Source organism: Nelumbo lutea, chromosome 4 (assembly GCF_056320005.1).
Source record: "Nelumbo lutea isolate HS-2025 chromosome 4, American lotus-T2T, whole genome shotgun sequence".
Taxonomy (NCBI): Eukaryota; Viridiplantae; Streptophyta; class Magnoliopsida; order Proteales; family Nelumbonaceae; genus Nelumbo; species Nelumbo lutea.
This window is the reverse complement of record NC_142687.1, coordinates 5,980,759-5,998,701: the sequence shown is the minus strand read 5'-3', so window position 1 is coordinate 5,998,701 and position 17,943 is coordinate 5,980,759. Positions and strand designations below refer to the sequence as shown.

General features: G+C 37.3%; 1 protein-coding gene across 1 annotated transcript; it reads right to left on the bottom strand.

The window, feature by feature from the left end:
- Nucleotides 1–447: 447 nt before the first annotated feature.
- Nucleotides 448–17,236, bottom strand: LOC148853588 (Zn-dependent exopeptidases superfamily protein). The gene is made up of 11 exons (XM_088982741.1): nucleotides 16,765–17,236; nucleotides 16,468–16,603; nucleotides 16,293–16,371; nucleotides 15,901–16,103; nucleotides 15,733–15,802; nucleotides 6,543–6,665; nucleotides 6,125–6,280; nucleotides 3,088–3,264; nucleotides 1,637–1,711; nucleotides 1,416–1,556; nucleotides 448–829 (listed from the first exon to the last, which is right to left on the bottom strand). The coding sequence occupies exons 1-11, from the start codon at nucleotides 16,853–16,855 to the stop codon at nucleotides 608–610; spliced, it is 1,473 nt and encodes a 490-aa protein (XP_088838867.1). The 5' UTR covers nucleotides 16,856–17,236; the 3' UTR covers nucleotides 448–607.
- Nucleotides 17,237–17,943: the final 707 nt, after the last annotated feature.

Genomic DNA, 17,943 nt, shown 5'->3' with positions numbered 1-17,943 from the left:
AATCATCTAGTTTGAACAGATGATCCATTCTAACAAAAAATTTAAAAATAAAACATGGCCAAAACCGTTAAACGAATCAAATTGATTCAACCGTTTAGATCAATGGATCATTAACTAATTCATCAGTATTTGGCCAAAAACCAGATTTGGGGTAAAATGGAACTGGCTGCCTGAACCGTTCCCAAACCGATCTAACCGCCCGGATCAACAACGGTTAGAAAAAATTGGTCTGAAGCATTGCAAGGCAACCATGTTTCCAAGAGATGCCAGAATATCCGATATCGTAACATGTAATACTTGGAAGCCAACAAGGCCACTATTTGCCAAGGAAAATAATGTGCACCTCCACCTTGAATAGACATTAGACCGTGAAATATAACTCGTATTTTTTTTCCTTCGATTTGTCTCTCATTTTCTACCAAACCAAACATAGCTTTAGCGATAAGCTTCAGGAAACCGCATCAACGTCTTTATTTGCCGTGCCTATACCAATGAGGACATCCATCTTATTATCATTAAATAAGTGATTACAGTACAAATCCAAATGCATAACTGCTTAAACAGTAAAAGATGATCAAAGCCCCAAAAGCTAGATGGTTTTGGAAGTTCAAGCATCCACACTGATCTTGGCATCAAGCTGAGTGAACTCTCGGAAGTATGATTTGAAATGCTCGTAGGAGTGCTTCACATCATCAACAGCACACATTTCTCTAATGCTATGCATTGATAATTGTGGTGCCCCAACATCCACCGTGCGGATTCCCACTCCGCTTGCCAATATGGGACCAATGGTTGACCCACAAGGCATGTCATTACGGACCACAAAATCCTGCAAAAGCCAAAATAGAAGCTACTTATTCTTAGAGCAAGTCGGCCATTTACATGTCTGGTTTCAAAGAGGAAATTTGTATCAAGTGATGATTTCTAAACCATGGTTTAAACTTTAAAGTACCATGGGTCACCGAAATGCTAAATGCTGAAATTTAGGTCCTTCTGATAGATATAAAGATTAATACCCACCCTAATATATCCAAATGTGAATTACAAGTCTGAAAAAAATAAAAAAGAAAGAGTATCGATTGTTGAAAATATAGGTCCTTCTTAACTAGTGTCATTATATCTGCAACAAGTGCATTTCTGCAAATACAAAAACCAGCCACCTTCTTACAAGACATAAAAAAGGTAGAAGTAGCCAATTCCAATTGACAGATCCCCCACTCAGTGAGCAATTAACATGTTAGGTAAATTAACATGTAAGGCACATCTATCATTTGTGCGCAATCCTTAATTCATTCCATTCCATGAACAAAAAGGATCCTAGTTTCTTTTTTCTTTCTTTGTAAGAAAAATGTTTCGCTTCATAAAATGCCAACTAAAATATACGTGGTCATATATCTCCAAGGGACAGAACTGACCTGAATAGGAAGGCCATGTTTCTCTGCAATCTCTCGAAAAATGAAAGATGTGACGGCATTGGTTGCATAGCGCTGATTGGCATTATGCTTAATGACAAGTCCGCCATGCAGCTTTGGCTGATGATTTTCTTCATGCTTGTCCTGAGAAAGGTCATGTTGCTGAATTGTTAAGATAGCCCATTACAGGCATTTGCAAAATGGAGAAAGAGCATTTTACATACCATATAATTAGGGTGCAAAGCATGTGCCATGTCTGCAGATACAAGAAAGCTCCGTTGTATTGCTTTCTCAAGCAGCTGAGAAATAGCAAGTGAAAAGAAAATAACCAATTATGAGAAACAGAACAGTGAACAAACCCAAATCAGAAAAGAGAAAGAATAAATGATTTTGCTTATCTGCCTTCTTTGGAAGTGCTTATTCAAATAAGCATTTACCAATGTTTGGTGAAAAAGTGCTTCTTCAAATGGGGGTAGTATAGGTATTTTAAGAATTACGTGGTGGGCCAAGACAGGCCAGAAAACAATAAGTGCTTAAAAACAAGTACCTTCTTGGGTTCTTATTCAAAATGGGCTTATTTCCATGAATAAGCACTTATTGGAGTTTATTTTCCAAATGCACATAAAGTGCTTATTGGTGTGGTCCCAAGCCTAAAATAAGTGCTTGAAAATAAGCACTCCCAAACGGAAGCTAAAACTTTCTTTTGTCTATACCCTTTGCAAGACTAACATGGTTGCTAACTATCTATCTAAGCCTTTTGATTTTGTATATGAAGCCTTTGAGAGCCTGAATGTGTGGGATTTGGACACCTGCATTTGTAAACTCTTTTCCTTTTTGCTTTTTGATATCTAACAAAATTTCCTTGCTTTCCTCTTAAAAAATTAAAAAAAAAAAAGACTCCCAATTTGAGGTCTGCAATTCTGATCTTTCAAATGCAACTTACCCTTGGAAGTGGGCTTATATAATTTGCAGTTTGCTCTAATTCATTCCTCCTCTAGTTCGTCCAAGGTGACACCTATATTGACTACCAAAGAAACTATAATAAATGAAAAGGCTACAGCCACCAGATCAAATACAAGGGATCAGGTATTGGGTCCCAGACAAGTATGCATATCCTAGTAGAGAGTACACCCTCAACATTATCTAATCTACCAAACAAATCTGGACTTCGAACATAAAAAAGTGGGAAGAAAAATAATAGGTCACATAGAAAATGAATAATTTGAAACTAAGCTCACAGTTAAGACCACTATAAATAGCAAGATCGGTATTTACAATACTAATCATCCAGTGAACAGTCTTTTGCTTTACTAATGAACTGATTCAGGTAAAAAAAAAAAAAAAAAGTGATGCTAAATTCTTAGATAAGTTCTCAAGTTATGTACTTTAGACATGCCCTTAGTGTGTGTGTGTGTGTGTGTAAATGGTAAACAATGATACTAGTATATCTACTTTAGAGCATAATCCAGATTCCAGAATTTGTTAATTTGCTAAAAAAGAGTACCATATTTTTTTGATAAATGAAGAGCACTAGATATTTGAAAAAGGCAAACTACATATTTAGGACTGCCCTACTTACTGAAAAAAACATAATTTGCAGCAGAAAGAAAATAACCATAGCAGCAAACCTATATTTCAAGCCTAAAATATGGAAATCATAAAGAAACTGTTCTACCTTAGAATTTGATGAGCCGAAGGAATTTGTGATTCGTGAAAAAGCATCTAACACCACAGGTGAACCAGCTCCTTGTGCAGAGTTTGATCCAACCTCCTCATGATCAAACAATGCTACCATTCTTACACCAGTTTCATCCTCAAGACTACATTCGGAGGATGTGGCATCAATCAAAGCCTAGAATTAAATCCATAAGCTAATAAATCAGAATAACTTTCTATGATGGAAGATAGACAAACAAAGTAGTCACATATTCCTTGTAGACAAACAATTTGAAACAGATATTTTCCTCATAGACTAACAACTCAAAGGATTGTAGTGAAGAGTACATGACCCAATGTGAATATGACACAAATTTTGGTATTTCTTAATTCCCCTGAAACTGTTAGAGAATAAAAACCTAGACCTCATCTAACAGCATTAGCTTTTAGGTTGAATGGGTCATTGACATGGGTGGGCCTGTGCTTGTCCACACTTTAAGCCCAATAGACTTTTGTGTGAGGGAATGTGTTAAGAGAATAAAAGCCTATTCAGGGACCTCACCTAACAGCTTAAGCTTTTAGGCTGAACAGTTCCTCAACAGAAACATAAGGCATTGTCAAATTGAGCAAGGAAGTCGTGGCATGGCATGATTTAGATGTGTGTTCAACAACTACAAATATAAATTTAATTGTTGGCTAGGGTCAAAAACATTCTTTTTCCTTGCTGATAACTAATTTTGGATCAAACCCCATAACCCAGGACCAGGAATAGTGTGAAATACATGGTAAAACTTGAAATAAACATCATGGCATTCAAAGAAAATGGGAAAAATCCGTACTTGATTATAGTTTTGACCACTTTTTTAGTTTGTTATGATCCAAGGTTTCCATGAGTAAAGATCATATTTCCATTTTCAAAGGATATAATTTTCTGAAACTAATACAAGGTTTCTGACATTGTCCATTCAGAAAACCTGAAATAAATTTGCTATTCCAGAAGTGACTGGCATGTACCTAAGATGAAAATACAAGATGCTATCCAAAATGGTCAAATCATCACCATCATGCTGAACATTCAGGCTTCTACAAGTATCCAACGCATTAATCTCCAACAAGGTTTTGAAAACCAGACCAGTTGAATGGTTCTTGGGACTGAAACCCAACCCTGAACCATGACTGATTCCTGGGTCCAAAACAGTCCAACCATCCAGTCCAGTTTGGTTTTCAAAACCATGACCTCCAAATATCATGGCATAGGGACATGACAAATAATAATACTTTTTTTTATTGATATGGCAATAAATAATATTTTAGTTATATGAATAATTTCAAAATATTGTAAAAATAAGGAAAATCAAGCTTTTGAGCCTTCCTTATTAGATGTCTCCTCTTTCAAGATATTGTGGTTACTAGTAGTGCCTAAGTTTTCTGCTGACATCAGTTTGGAGCATAATTGAGATTCCTATGCCATTTGCCAAGTATAAGCACAGTTTCCAAGTGTCAGTATGGCTAAACCCTTTGGTTTCAAGGTGTCCAATCATTAGGGGTGTCAACGGTATTCAAAAATCCGAATTCGAATTCGATATTATAATAATATAATATAGTATATATGTGTTCTAACATTCCTTTTATAAAAGAAAGATACATGTCTTAAATGTTAAAACCTAGGTCAAGTGTCTTTAACTTTTTATATTATATATTATTATATAATCTTATTTTAATATGAATAAACAAAAAGAGAAGTAAATACTTCTGCCATGATAAGACCACTCAGTTCAGACTTAGTTTCATTAGTTGACAGGTGATAAAAGTGCATTAATTACTTCAACCTGCTCCATCTCATCTCCCTCATTTCCCTCCCTTGTATCTCTCTCTTTTGATTTTTTTTTTTTCATTCGCCTGCATCGACCTCCTCCTCAGTGTCTGGTTTTGCTGATTTTCATGGAAGAGATTTCAAATATAAAACAAAGAATAGTGCATATTGAAAGCAAAGATCATGTATCAATGAAGCAAAAAAGAATTTCACGGTAAATGAATAGCACAGTTGCAGCTATCATCCATTTGTTTTACGGTAAACGGAAAAAAATGATGCAGTCTCTCCCTGTTCTCCTCTTTCTCCCCCTCCCTCCCTCTCTCTCTTGCTTTATCCTTGTTCTTCGTCCATCTTCTTCATTGTTTGTTCCAGATTTTATTAGGTTTTTGTTTTTCTTTTCTATTTTTCCCTTTGTTGTTCGTCTGTCTTCTTCATTTACAGAAACAGTGTATACCCTTTGTTCATTCAAAGAAAATAAGCAAAGACTTTGTCCATAATTCATTCAAAGGGAACAAGAGGGCTCATTCTTGGATTTCAAGAATTAGGATGTAATCCATCGAATTCAAATTAATCAAATATTCGATTATCTAGTCGAATTCGAATTCAGTTTTAAATTTTCAACATCCATTGAATATCGAATTGAATTTGAATAATCAGTTTTATAAATACGACGTGATTTGATTCAAATTCGCTCCGTTTACATGCCTACCAATCATATCATCAACATCAGCATCATACCACTATTATTGCTAGGCAGCAGAAAGAAATTCCATTGGACACAATGATTAAGTTCATCAGTAAAATGCTGTACTCCCTAACAAATTCATATAAGCTCATAGTCATAGCACAGGAGAGCACCGATGGACATGGTTGATTGTACACACCAACAAATTCAGCTAATGCCTTTGCTGATAGCTCGGCGAAATAGGGCACAACTCGGGAAACACTATTTTGGGCTGAGCTGTAATTTTGTATTAGTACACATGTACATTTTGCTTTAGATTCTGTGTTTTAAGATTTTATGTGCTTCATGTTTGGAGAGGCAGCATCTCGCACCTTCCCAAGAAACTGATTATGTAATTTCTTTCTGCTTTAATGGAAATATGATATTTTATCTATCGAAAAAAAGTATCTGAAAAAGATGCTTACATGACTAATTAACTATAAGAAAATACCTAAGCAGCTAAGTTTTTTCACCATTTTCTGTGAATGGATTATGAATGTAATGATGCAAAATACTGACCTTCAAAGAGCAAAATGACATGCAAAGATTATCAAGCCTTCCTGAGAAAATAAATTCTTTCGTCACACCAGCTACAGTACTTGGTTGAGTATCACACAACTGTAGCTCAAAATCACATATTTCATCTGTCTTGCATCCGGCCTGGGCTGCAAGTAGCTGCAGGAAATTCAAGCAAAGACAAACTTTATATTCAAGAAACTAAAAAATCCTGCCTTCTCAGATGGAGCACCATGCATTTAAAATACAGTTTTTAAAATTGCAATTCCAATATTATCCTGCTCACCTAATTTTTTTTTTTTGATAATTCCTGCTCACCTAATAATCTATGAAAACTAAAACCCTTTTTCTCAGAAAAAATAAATAAATAAAACTAAAAGAATTTCTTAAGCAGGAAACTTAGGCTCAAAAGTTTTGTAACCTGTAACAGAAGTGAGTGATGCTTCTTGCTATCAGTATTCCCTTTCTCATTAGACTTCTTTCCTTCACTTTGAACACCACCTTCAGCTGAACCATTTTCAGGAGCCACCTTATTAAGCTCCGCCTGACAAATCATCTCATTTAGAGTCAGAGTAGCAGAAAGATAATATTCATGCCACAGCATTCTTACTCAATGGGAAAAGATTCAGTCCATCATAGCATACAACCTGTCCCACGAGGATTGGAAGGGTCTAACTTAATGGGGAAAAACATGCCACGACTATTAAGGACATAAGTATGATAATGTTATCACATCCTGGATTATTTGAGTCTCAATAATATCCAAACATTTTCCTAACTGCCTAAGGACAACTCAGTCATATATATAATAAACAGAATGCTCTTGAGTGCATATTTTTTCTTAAGCAATATTAAGAGTCAGAGATATACAAACTAATTAATTACATTTTATTCATGAAAATAAATTAGACAGATCAGTAACATATATTTTGATTAGTTTGTTTTGGAAGAACATTATTTTTATTAGTTAGACACATTAATAACATCAATTGGCATTGCTGCCTTCCTGACCATGTGTAGCAGGCGCAGATAAATTTAGAAGTCCCAACTGTAGGCCTGATTTACTGATCAAAAGGGGAAAATGTAAAGCCCCCTAGCCTAAAGAACAGGTCAGAAAATCATCATTACTACCCTGTCAAAATTCTCTTAAAATTTTCAATAGAATGTATCAAGGTTCAAAATTTCAATATGATACGCCCCATATTGGACATATCATATTGTATCGATGGGCTGCTGATACACCTTAAACCATTTCCTAAAATTAATGTTTTTAAATGTTCAAACATGTCGATATTGTCACTGATAAAAATATGAAAGTAAAAAAAAAAGTAGTTTTTTATTCACCTGAAACACCCAATACACGTCTTCATGCTATCGAATGTATCAATACTTTGAACCATGGATTATACTATATGTGATTGTCAAAATCATATAATCAGCCTGAAGTTGTCATCCAATTGATTTGTATTGATTGTAATCAATCGATCAAATCTTAATTCTAGTCTTGCTTTCCAATATGGATCCTAGGATCCACCAAAACATTCAAAAGAATGAAGGAAGAATGGTATAGACCAGTGTTTTAAAAGGCGTGGGAGGCATACGCCTAGAGCTGGAGGCGCGCCTCCAGGCAAGGTGCCCCAAAAAGCCTGGAGGTGCATGACAGAAGCACCCAGACCATTGAGGCGTACGCCTCAAGTATAGAGGCATACGCTTCTGGCACGCCTTTGGAAAGAGGCTTACGCCTCCCATGTGTGATATATTTAAACATTTAACAAATTATTTGTTTTAATTTTTTTATGTTCTAATTGGTGGGGCCACGATTATATCATGGCCCCCATTGTATACAACTATTTTTTTAAGCCTAAAAGAGGGGGAGATATCCCTCTTTCAAACCCAAACTTTAGGGCTCGAAAGAATTGTGAAGTCTGAACTGCGAAACCTCTTGCTAAGTGTGAACTGCAAAGAAGCTCTACTCTGTTCCAACGTTCAACCTGAAACTTCGACTTCAAGAAATCTGGTCTGGTATGTTTTTTTTTTTCTTTTCCTTTCAACTTCGAGCAACCTGCAACTTCTTTATTCTTCTTCGAGCAACCTGAAATTTCTCAGATGTGATCATATTTTTTTTATTCTATTTTCAATTGCAATCGAACTATTGAAGAGAGGTTGCTGCTGGGCCAACCAAGTAACCGACCAAGCTGAGTGGCTGTGAACGTGACAAAGCTGCAACGGTTCTGTTTTTTCTTTTTTTGGAAATAAGCTTCAACGGTTAGTAACTTAGTACTTAGTAGTTATGTTCTTCATTTCTGTATTCTGTTGTTTCTTTGTTTCTTTGTTTCTTTTTTTTTTCTTGATTTTAGTAGTTTTGTTTCAGCCTTCTTGAACAAAGCTACATGAATAAATTATGTATTCTGTTGATTATGTAATCTGTTTAACAAAGCTGCATGATTTTAGTAGTTATGTAATCTGTTGATTCTGTTCTTTCTATTTTTTCTTTTTTTTTTTTTTGAACACATTTAATGGACCGAATAGGCCAAGAGGCCCAAGACCCAACTGTTGGCTGTAGCTTCATCAGTTCAGCCTTTTATTGATTTTGCTTCTTTTGAATTTGATAAATGATTTATTGATTTTGCTTGTAAATTGTAGAAACTGAATGCTTATAGTCTTATAGAAATTAAGTCAATTTAGTGTTATATATGTTTTTATGTTTAAAATATCTATTTTTTATTAATACCCACTATAACTATAAAAAAAACACATACTTGAGGCTTACGCCTCACGCCTCCGAATAGTGGAACGCCTCGCGTCACACCTCCATGTTTTAAAACATTGGTGTAGACATTATATAAAAAGAAAAAAAGTAATCAAACCAAGGAATCAATTGAGTCATTACCAAATGATCCTTTGAGTTCTATAAAATCTTTGAGTTTCAGTTCACAAACTAGATAGCTGATATAAATGACAATATGTGCCACCTGCATGGAAGATACATACAGCTACTAGTATAAATCTTTCCTGTAGATATGCACTGATGGTTTTGTTCAGAAGCAGCAGATAATAGCACCTTATGAAACACCATCTCATTATAGGAAAGAGAAACACAACATCATATGCACAGTGTACGTTGCCAAACAGGTGGAGCCACAACCTGTTTGAGTCAAAAAAGAAAGGTGGATGCAGTGACATTAGGAATGGGAACATAGTATCTAAGAGAACATTTGTTTATAGCAGCATATTTTCTTTTAAGATCAAGTAATGAAGCATTTTACCATGGGAATACCACCATAAGGATATCTTTATGCTTGATTCTCAAATAGAGTATTCCTGCCTATCCAAACATTTATGTAGTGAAATACACTCAAAATAATCCATTAATAAATAGAGGTTAGAGAAATAAATTAACCGAAATTTCAAACTTGAATAATACCTTCCTTCCATTGGGGGAACTTGGGGCCCGTTTGGCGTGTCTTTCCACGCGGTCTTTTGGCTGTTTACAAGCCGGGAAGACCAAAAATCGGTCTATTTCCATTTGGCACGCAGAAGATCTAGCCGCCAAAAGACGGGATGCCAAAAAGATGCGAGAATCCCAATTTGAACTGATTTTGGGAAGCTCCAAATGAAGCTTCTTGCATCTTTTGCATTTTAATCTCGCGATGAAAGACCTTAAACAACACACGAAAAGACACGTGTCTGCCAAACGGTTTTCGGGCTGCCCACATCTTATGTCAAAAGCTCAATGCGTCTTTTGACTGTCAGAGCTACAAAAAGATCTTCTCAAAAAGACTTGCCAAGCGGGCCCTTAGTCTCTAGAGCTCTACCCAAGGTCACTTCCAATCATTGCCCCATCAAATTAGGTGTGGAAACCTTTATTAGTGGACCTAGACCATTTAGGTTTGAAAACATGTGGTTGACACATCCAGATTTTGGGGTTAAAATGAAAGAGTGGTGGAGTGAAGAAATTAGGGGGGTAAAATGGAAGGGGGTAAGTTCCACAAGAAGCTACAAAGACTGAGATATAAAAATTGAAGGGATGGAATAGGGATCACTTTGGTAGGGCTGAGGAGCAAAAGCTGACTCTAGTTACTCGGATTGAGGAGCTAGACAAGAAGGAATCTCAAAGGACCATGAATGAACAGGATAGAGAGCTGAGAAGGAAACTAAAAAGGATTTGGAAGATGTATTACTTAGAGAGGAGATCTGTTGGAGGCAAAAATCAAGGCATAAGTGGATTAAGGAAGGCGATGGGAATGCCCAATTCTTTCATGATTTGGCAAACGGAAGATGAAGGAAAAATTATGTGACCAAATTGGAATCACTTTAAATCCATTTATAGGAGACCTTTAAATGAGAGATTACCTCTGGAAGGGTTAGATTGGCTAAGGTTGGGTGAGGGAAAAACAAGCTGGTTGGAAAGAAGGTTTGAGGAAGAAGAGATAAGGAAGGCAGTGTTTTTAATGGATAGATATAAGGATCTAGGCCCTGATGGTTTTACAATGGCGTTTTACCAAGATTGTTGGGAGGTGCTGAATGATGACTTAGTTGAGGTGTTTCAGGAATTCACAGATACACACATAGTGAGCCCAAGAGTCAATGCCACTTTCTTGGCCTTAATTCCTAAAAAGGCTGATGCGGCTCACCCTAAAGATTTTAGGCCGATTAGTTTGGTGACCAATATTTACAAAATTCTAGCCAAGGTCTTGTCATTGAGACTTAAAGAAGTCCTTCCCTCTCAAATTAGCCAAGCCCAAGGGGCCTTTGTACAATGGACACAAATCATTGATCAGATTTTGCCAACGATCATGTGGAGGAGATGAGAAGATCAAAAAGAAGAGGTTTCGTTTGCAAGTCGGATCATGAAAAGGCATATGATTTGGTGGATTGGCAACTCCTACTTCATGTTTTGAGAAGTTGTGGCTTTGGAGAAAGGTGGTGTAATTGGATTTTTGGGTGCATTAGTTCCTGTCACTACTCTATCTTGATTAATGGAGTAGTGAAGGATTTCTTTCCATCCTATAGGGGTTTTAAGCAAGGAGACCCTCTCTTACCATTCTTGTTTACTTTAATAACTGATGTGTTGAGCAAGCTAATATCAAAAGCTAACAGGGAGGGTGTAGTAAGAGGGTGGCGAGTAGGTAGAGAGGAAATCCCAGTTACACACCTTCAATTTGCAAATGATATACTAATTTTTTGTGAAGAGGGAGGGGATTTTGAGAAGGTGAGAAATCTGAAGATGTTGGTAACAAATTTCAAAAGGGTATCCAATTTAAAAGTTAATCTTGATAAGAGTTAAGTAGCATGGGTCAATTTGGAATTAAGAGAGTTGGAGGTTATCGTAGAGTGTCTTGAGTGTTCCATTTCTACTTGGCCTTTGACCTACTTGAGGCTCCCTTTAGGGGCAAATCCTAGAGAGAGTAGTTTTTGGTGGGGGGCGAATCACTTTGATCAGAGCCACGCAAGCTAACCTACTTCCTGATTGTTTTTAGGATTCCTTCTAGGGAAGCTAAAAAGCTAGAGAAGCTTATGAGAGATTTCCTGTGGGAACCAGGGGAAAGTAGGAAAGGTCACCTAGTTAAGTGAGAGGTGGTTTGTAGGAGTGAATAATAGGGGGGTTTGGGATTGGGGAATCTAGTTCAAAAGAACCGAGCTCTTTTGGGGAAATGGCTGTAGAGATGACCTTTGGAAAGAGAAAGATTGTGGCATGAGGTGATAGGAAGCATTCATGGTCGTGCAGAAAACGGGTGGGATGATGGTGTATCTCGACAGGCAACATTGGCAACTCCATGGAAGGTTATTCGCAGTATTTGTTTTTTTTTTTATGAATGATAATAAATTTATTAATTCATAAGCAGATTTAGAGTGAGTTCATACAACATCCCAGGGAGAGGCGCAAGCTGCAGCCCCTCCTTGAATCTTACAAGTAAACTAGGAAAGAAAAGCAAGAATCACAACTGAGCCCAAAACAATTCTTCCCTATTTACCCCTTGCTCAGCTAACACATCTGACAAAGTATTTGTTGATCTCCCCACCCACTATACAGTGACCAACATATTCCTTGTCAACCAACTAAATTTCTTCATTTCATTCTTGTAACGCCACATAGCCTCTTCAGGATTTTTCAACCAACCCACCACCACATTGGAATCCCCCTCGATTGTTAGGTGTTGTACCCCCAGCTGGTTTGCAAATTGCACCCCTTGTACAACAACTAAAAGTTCTGCCTTTATGGAGTCCCCAATTCCCAAGGGACCTGAGTAGAGCAACAAAATCTCTCCCTTCTCATTTCTCAAAGCATCCCCCATTTCGGATAATCCTGGATTACCCATGCTACTTCCATCAAAGTTCAACTTCAGTGAGCCTTCGGATGGGGGAGACCAGCTTATAATTGATTTGTCCTTTAGGGATGAACACCTTGCTACTGCTGACCAATTTCTCCAAAGGTCATTAAAGGAGAATTGATGAAAAATTTCCAAGGTCTTCAGCCAAGGTATTGTCCTATTTAACACATAGTCTTTCAATTCCAAACTGCTCCTTTCCTTTTCTTGAAAAGTTCTAACATTCCTTTCTTCCCAAAGAGTCCAAATCAAGGCAGCATGAGCACATTTCCACATAATTCTCCCTATTTTTGTAGGCCAATAAAAGGTACAATGGTTGAAGAGCATGTGAACTTCTGCTAGTAGACTCCAACTACTCCCAAACAATGAAAGTAGCCAAGCCCAAAGATCTGCAAAAAAGGGACAAGATATTAATAGGTGGTAACAATCCTCACCATGAGCTCTACAGAGGATACACCAATTAGGAGAAATACAGAGGAAAGGTCTTCTCTTTTGTAGGTTATCTAGAGTGTTTACTTTCCTATGGAATACTTCCCAACAAAACGCCATAATTTTTTGGGGAACTGGCCTGCACCAAATTTCTTTTGACAGAAAGGGTTGGTGAGTAGAAAGTTGAGAGATGGACTTGAAGAAAGAAGCACAAGTGAAGGTTCCATTGCGTCTAGGAGTCCATACCCTCTTATTTGGCTTGGAGGGATCCAAACAAACTTGATTAAGACAACCAAGCAAGACAGAAAGAGATTCAATTTCATCATCCCTAAGTCCTCTACAAAACCCAAAATCCCAAGTAGGATCTAAGGGTGTTCCCAAAGGTGAGACCCTTGGGAGGATACTTAGGGTGTTCCCTAAGTCCATACCCTCTTATCTGGCTATTCACAGTATTCTCCCTCTCTTTCTCAACCTAATCAAGTATGATGTGTGTGCTGGAAACTTTGTTCTTTTTTGGGAGGACACTTGGATTGGTGATCTACCCTTGAGGGACCTTTTTCCTTCTCCATTTAATGTCTCTTTGTACAAAAATGAGTTTTCTTCTTTTTATTGAATAAAGTTAACCTTTTTTTCAAAAAAAAAAAAAAATTTGCTTCCATTTTTTTCTCCCCTCTTGAAAATCCCTTGGCACCAAACTGGGATTTTGGCTTTCGTAGAGGTTTGAGGGATGGGGAAGTTGAGTGTCTCACCAGTTTACTGAGTCTTCTTGATAAAGTCTGTTTGGACTCTTCTCAACCAGATAAACGAATTGGTCCCCACAGCCAAAAGGATCTTTCTCTTGTGCTCCTTTTTTAGGTCCCTTTGTCAGCCCCTATCTCATCACTTTCCCAATTAAGGTGTAGACCCATTCCCCCTAAGGTAATAGCTTTTTGTTGGAGGTGTATCATGGGAAAATAAACACCTTGGATAATCTACAAAAGAGAAGACCTTTACCTTACATCTCACCCAACTGGTGTATTCTTTGCAGACCCCATGGTGAAGACTGTTACCACTTACTAATTTCTTGTTCTTTTACAGCAGAATTATGGGATTGGCTCTTCTTGTTGTTTGGGTGCAGCCATGCAGGTGGAACATGCCAGCAGAAGCAAGCTTGCTCTTCGATCCTTCTACCTTTCCTTGGCAGCCAAGAAGAGGGAGGTTAATGTGGAGATTTGCAAGAGCAGCAATGATCTATACTGTTTGGGAAGAAAGGAATGCCATAGTGTTTCAAGAGAATGAAAGAAACCTACAAGAGCTGAAGAATTGCATTTTGAATAGGGCGGTTCAGTAGTTAAAATCTATGGAGCTTTTCCACCTTTTCTCCTTTAGTGATTTGTGGAGGAATTGGGCTGTAGTGGCAAGTAGTACCTCTGCAAAGCCTAGAGCAAGCATGATCTGGGTACCTCCTCCTATAGGTGTACTGAAGCTGAATTTTGATGGTAGTAGTCAAGGTAATCCAGGTCCTTCTGGGTTGGGAGGGGTTTTCAAGAATGAGGCCAGAAATGTGGTGTTGCTCTACTCGGGTCCTTTAGGATTTGGGGACTCCACTAGGGTGGAGCTGTTGACTGCAGTTCAAAGTGTACAGTTTGCAAATCAGCTAGGAGTGGCACAATTGTTAATTGAGGGTGACTCCAAGGTGATAGTGGGCTGGCTACAGATTCCAGAATCTGTAATGTGGTATTATAAATATGAAATTAAGATGTTTAAATGGCTAACAAGGAACTAGGGGTGGATACGAGCCAAGCCGAGCTGAGCCAAATAGTACGAGGCTCGAGCTCGGCTCACCAAGGTAATACAAGAATCGAACTCGATTTGAGAAAAAATGTTTTATAAAAATATAAAATTATATATTAGAAATATTCTTTATTTGATATTTAAAATATTAAGAATTATAATACTTTTATTATATATATATATATATATATATATATATATATATATATATATATATTCGAGCTTGGCTCGCGAGCCTCACGAGCCGAGCTCTATTAGGCTTGAGCTCGGCTCATTTATTAATGGTGGACAGTGGAGAAGAATGGAGAACAAAAGCCTTATTAAAGAGAACAAAATGCATTCACACATAGAGAAGGAATACGGATAGTGGAGAAGCAGATGGATGACTGATTCCCAGCCATTCTCACATAAAACAGACCTGTCCACCAACACCATGCCTCTAGCCAGAAGGTTATCCATGGCTTGGATTTTATTAAAGATCCCAGCCCATGAAAAGAACACAACTTTAGAAGGGAGACCTAACTTCCAAATCCACTTCCAGGGAACTTCATCTGAATCTTGAGCTCCCAACAAGAGAGAATAGGATTTTACCAAGAAAGCCCCATCTTTACACCCTCTCCAAACTTTACAATCAGGTCCACCAGGGGTAGAAGTACGGAATTGATGCTTGCCAACAAAGAACTCAATTCCATTATTTTAATTAGAAAAGGTAGCTGAAATGTAACGTAAGCTTTTTAAAATTTTCATGCTACAGGTTCATTATTTCTTTCATCTATTACTTATCTTTCCTTTACATTATACACTTAGTGTTTAATGTACAATATGTACATGTCAGTAATAAAAAATAAAAGTGTAATAAATGCAATATGCCCATAAATGGTCAGAGGATACATCTTGGTATAGTCCTTGGACCCTAGATTCTGCTGTTAGACAAATATGAAATTTGACTCTTGCACAAATACAGAAATACTCATACCAAACCCACATAAGATGGGCTTTCAAACCCAATATTAACGACTACATAAACATACAAAAGCACAAATAACCAATATAAGAAAAGGTTCATAATCTAATAATCACCTTAACTGATGTTGCTAGTATTGGAAGAAGATGACCATGCGTGTTCAGCTTGAATCCATCATTGACACCCCTATTCATTTATAAGAAAAATAGCCATCCAGCATTAAAAGTTCATCGGAGAGAGAGAGAGGTAACAAAATTCAGATTTCAGATATTTTGTTGGCAGACCTGTCCAAGTGAATTGCTAGGGTAGGAATCCGCATTATAGGTTCTTCGATCCTAACAAGCCGATGTAAGTACGACACAGATTTATCTTTCTCCTCCCTTATGATCAACCGCCCAGCAACAGTTAAGTCACGATCGAACCACGTGTGCCATAATCCACCTCCATACGTTTGGACACCAACTTCCAAATACCCTCCTTTGGCTACCTGAGGTAGCCAACCAACCAAGTTTCCAACTTAAATTCAAAAAATTTATAACAATGAAAACTTCAAAACTTAGTAAAATTTAGGTGTTCAACATTTCAAGAGAATATCAAAGGACCAGATTCTAAAACTTGATAACCTCCCATGATGAAAATAAGCCGCAAAAAGACTGCACAGATGAAGGGAAATTACCTTTGAAACGGGCTTTAGTTTCAGACAAGGGCTATCGGTATGAGCGCCGATAATGTGAAATCCATTTCCCGCAACATATCTATAAAAGGTTGCAGGAATTTCAGAAACAAAGAACGAAGAAAAAAAGTTGAAAGCGATAAAGTAGTGTAATTGATTTTACAAATTTTAATCATACTTTCGTCCAACCGCAAAAGCAACAATTGTAGAGTGATTTCTTGTGAAGAAGTATTTCTTCCCGACCTGCAGTTCCCAATCCTCTCTCTCAGAGATTTGCTCGAATCCTGCGTTCTTCAAACGCTTCTTCGCCTCGTCTGTGCCAAAAACATGACCATTAAGGAATACTAGAAATCTGCAGGATGAGGTGGAAAAAAAAAAAAAAAACCCTAGGTGTGGGAAAGAAATGATAAGATAACTATGTGATATTATTATTCAATACGAATGGAGAGAGACAGATGAGTTAGCAATTTGTTACCAACTGCGTGAAAGGCAGTAGGAGAAGCGTTGAGGAAGTTGATGAGATCAGAAACAACTGTACTTCCTTCGCATTGTTCTCCTCCTGCCATGGCTTTGCACCTTCCACCACCTTCAAGGCTTCGATGGCGTTCGCGTTCTTGCTCCTCGGTATGCAGAGCGCCGGACAGAAAATCTCTCTCTCTCTCTCTCTCTCTCTCTCTCTCTCTCTCTCTTCTCGCGCTCTTCTATAAATGAATCTCACGTGAGATGCACGCAGTAAGGATCTCCTGATGCCTCGGTACTACGGGCTCATGCTCATCTCCGGCTCCGCTGAAGGGGAGTGCCAGGGCCACGTTCCGGTAGTTCTTAAATGCCAAAATGAAAAATCAGCCATATCCCATATGACCACTTGGCTCCACTTAGACGGTTTATTAATCAATACTAATCGGTCATGTGGAAAACCCCGAATTTAATAACTGTATTATTAGTGCATGTTATAAAATAAAATTTGATTATATATTTATACAAATATATCTTTATATTTGTACAAATACATCCTTATATAAATACCCTCACATTAGTGGTGATAAAAAAGAAGATTAAAATGAACTAAAGACTTTATGTTATTTGCCCATTAAAACACAAACTATTATGTATAGAGAAAACAGATCTAATGGGTACAAAGACTTGAATATCCATTTTTAATAAGGCATACACCCTAGACAGCAAGAGAGTGCAGGAAATAAATGGACATACATAAAATCAATTCAAGTATGAAGAAGAAAAAATCTTCAAATAGCATGTTTATGGATTTATTTTTTCGGTAAAAGGAAATAAATTAAATAGGAAAAACAAGCACCAACATTAAGGGTCTGTTTGGTTTGCAGCTGGAATTGGAATTAGAATCGAAATTTAAATCTTTTGGAATTAAAATCAGAATGATATATTTTCATAGTCTGTTTGGCTCAGAGGGGAATAGAAATGAGAATTGGAATCAATAAGAATGGAAATTCCTTAAATGGAGGAATGTCATTCCAACAGAAATGGGAATGGAATTCCAATTCCACTCAACCAAACAATTAGAATCAGAATAATCTATTCTAATTCCAATTTCAAACCCCTACTCCCGTAAACCAAACGGGCTTAAGAATGGTCTCTAACATTTAAATTAGAGAATTCAACCAGAATGTCCTTTCAG